The sequence below is a fragment of the Cnephaeus nilssonii genome (genome assembly GCF_951640355.1).
Source record: "Cnephaeus nilssonii genome assembly, contig: SCAFFOLD_182, whole genome shotgun sequence".
Taxonomy (NCBI): Eukaryota; Metazoa; Chordata; class Mammalia; order Chiroptera; family Vespertilionidae; genus Cnephaeus; species Cnephaeus nilssonii.
The window spans coordinates 1,084-2,545 of record NW_027645464.1 but is presented as its reverse complement, the minus strand read 5'-3'; the positions used below and the strand labels follow the sequence as shown (position 1 = coordinate 2,545).

Genomic DNA, 1,462 nt, shown 5'->3' with positions numbered 1-1,462 from the left:
GGGGGACCTCAGGCCATGTCCCGACCCCGGCGCTGAGCCAGGAGACCTGATGCTGTGTCCCCCCATCCGGCGGGGCTTGACAAAGGTGGGACAGCCGGGTCTGGATCTAGCCCAATGGGAGGGGGAGCTGGCTGGGTCTGGGTCTCGCACAATTTTGAGGCTCACGTGGGTGGGCGGGGACTTGACTCTGGGTTCCGTGGTGTGCCACAGACTCTGACAGGAGGAATATTTTCATATACATTTTACTAATTTTCTTTCATCTCTGATACTTCTATTATAAGAAAGGGCAAATAGCAATGTTAAAATATTTCCTCTAATTAATCCCCTTTTAATGGGCACAAACTTCGTGCACCAGGACACGAGTTTACTCAATAATAATTAAAATCCAGATTCAGTAAGACAGGTGGAAAGTGGTTTCTTTGGAATTTTTTTAATGAAAGTTCCTTAACCAATCGATGAGCCCAATTTGCTCATAGCAGCCTATGGCCACTTTCTGCCAAGATGACGTTTGCCATGGTCATGAGTCCTTGGATCTATTTCATAGTTACTTCACCCCCATAAACTGCTCATCGTGGATTTGCAAAGCTATGCAACCGTGAATTTCACACTTGCGAGACTTGGGGGTTCATTTGGCTGTTGGGGGGCAGCTGGAAAGAGATGGTAAACAGCCCACTCAACAACATCAGGCATGCAGCCAGAACTGCCAGATACACGGTGCTGCCAATCTCCTGCCGCTCTGGACTGAACGGGATGTGTAAGGATGGTGGGAAGTGTATGCCCTCTTCATTCTTCACCGCATGGTAGTTACAGAGCACGGCGATGAAGATAAATGAACCAGCAACGATGCTCAGGATTCTGGAAATGAGGAACAGATTGTAGGTGGTGTCCTTCTGAAGCTGTCCCGAGTACACTCTCCGCAGGCCCATGACCATGAGCCATTTCCCGAGGAGACCGAGGAGGCTGGCGGCCAGCAGCAGGTTCTGAGAGATGCGGATATCCATTGGCAGGTAGGTGTCAGTGTAGGTGTAGCGGTGACAGGCTATGGGTCTGGTCTGGGGGCTGTTGGGCTGGTAAGTGCAGACCTTCCACATCCCTACATAGGCCAGCCCCCAGGATGGCTCGGGGCTGCTCTCCATGTACCATACTCGCCAATTAGCCTGGCCCATGCAAACCATGGTCAAGAGCCATCCCAGGATGTTGATGGCTAAACTCGCTGCCTGGCAATTGGCCTTGTCGAACAAGGCCATGGCTCTGTATCCAGGGGATCTGCAAACCAATAGAGAGCGACATGAGGGTGGGACCCATGGGCTGGAACTGCCCCCCGGGGGTGAGTGGTGCTATATTGGAGAGGGAAATGCCATAATTGAGAATGGAGACACTTGACCCTCATGCTCTGCTGGCGAAGGGTCCTTGGGCAAGATTTACTGAAAGCCTTAAAGTACACAGACTTTCACCCTGCAGG

General features: G+C 51.6%; 1 protein-coding gene across 1 annotated transcript; it reads right to left on the bottom strand.

Annotated features, from left to right (window-relative positions):
- Positions 1-602: 602 nt before the first annotated feature.
- Positions 603-1,247, bottom strand: LOC307096625 (claudin-34-like; the record flags this gene model as incomplete). Its single annotated transcript, XM_079800933.1, has 1 exon — positions 603-1,247. One exon carries the CDS (start codon positions 1,245-1,247, stop codon positions 603-605), a length of 645 nt encoding a protein of 214 aa, XP_079657059.1.
- Positions 1,248-1,462: the final 215 nt, after the last annotated feature.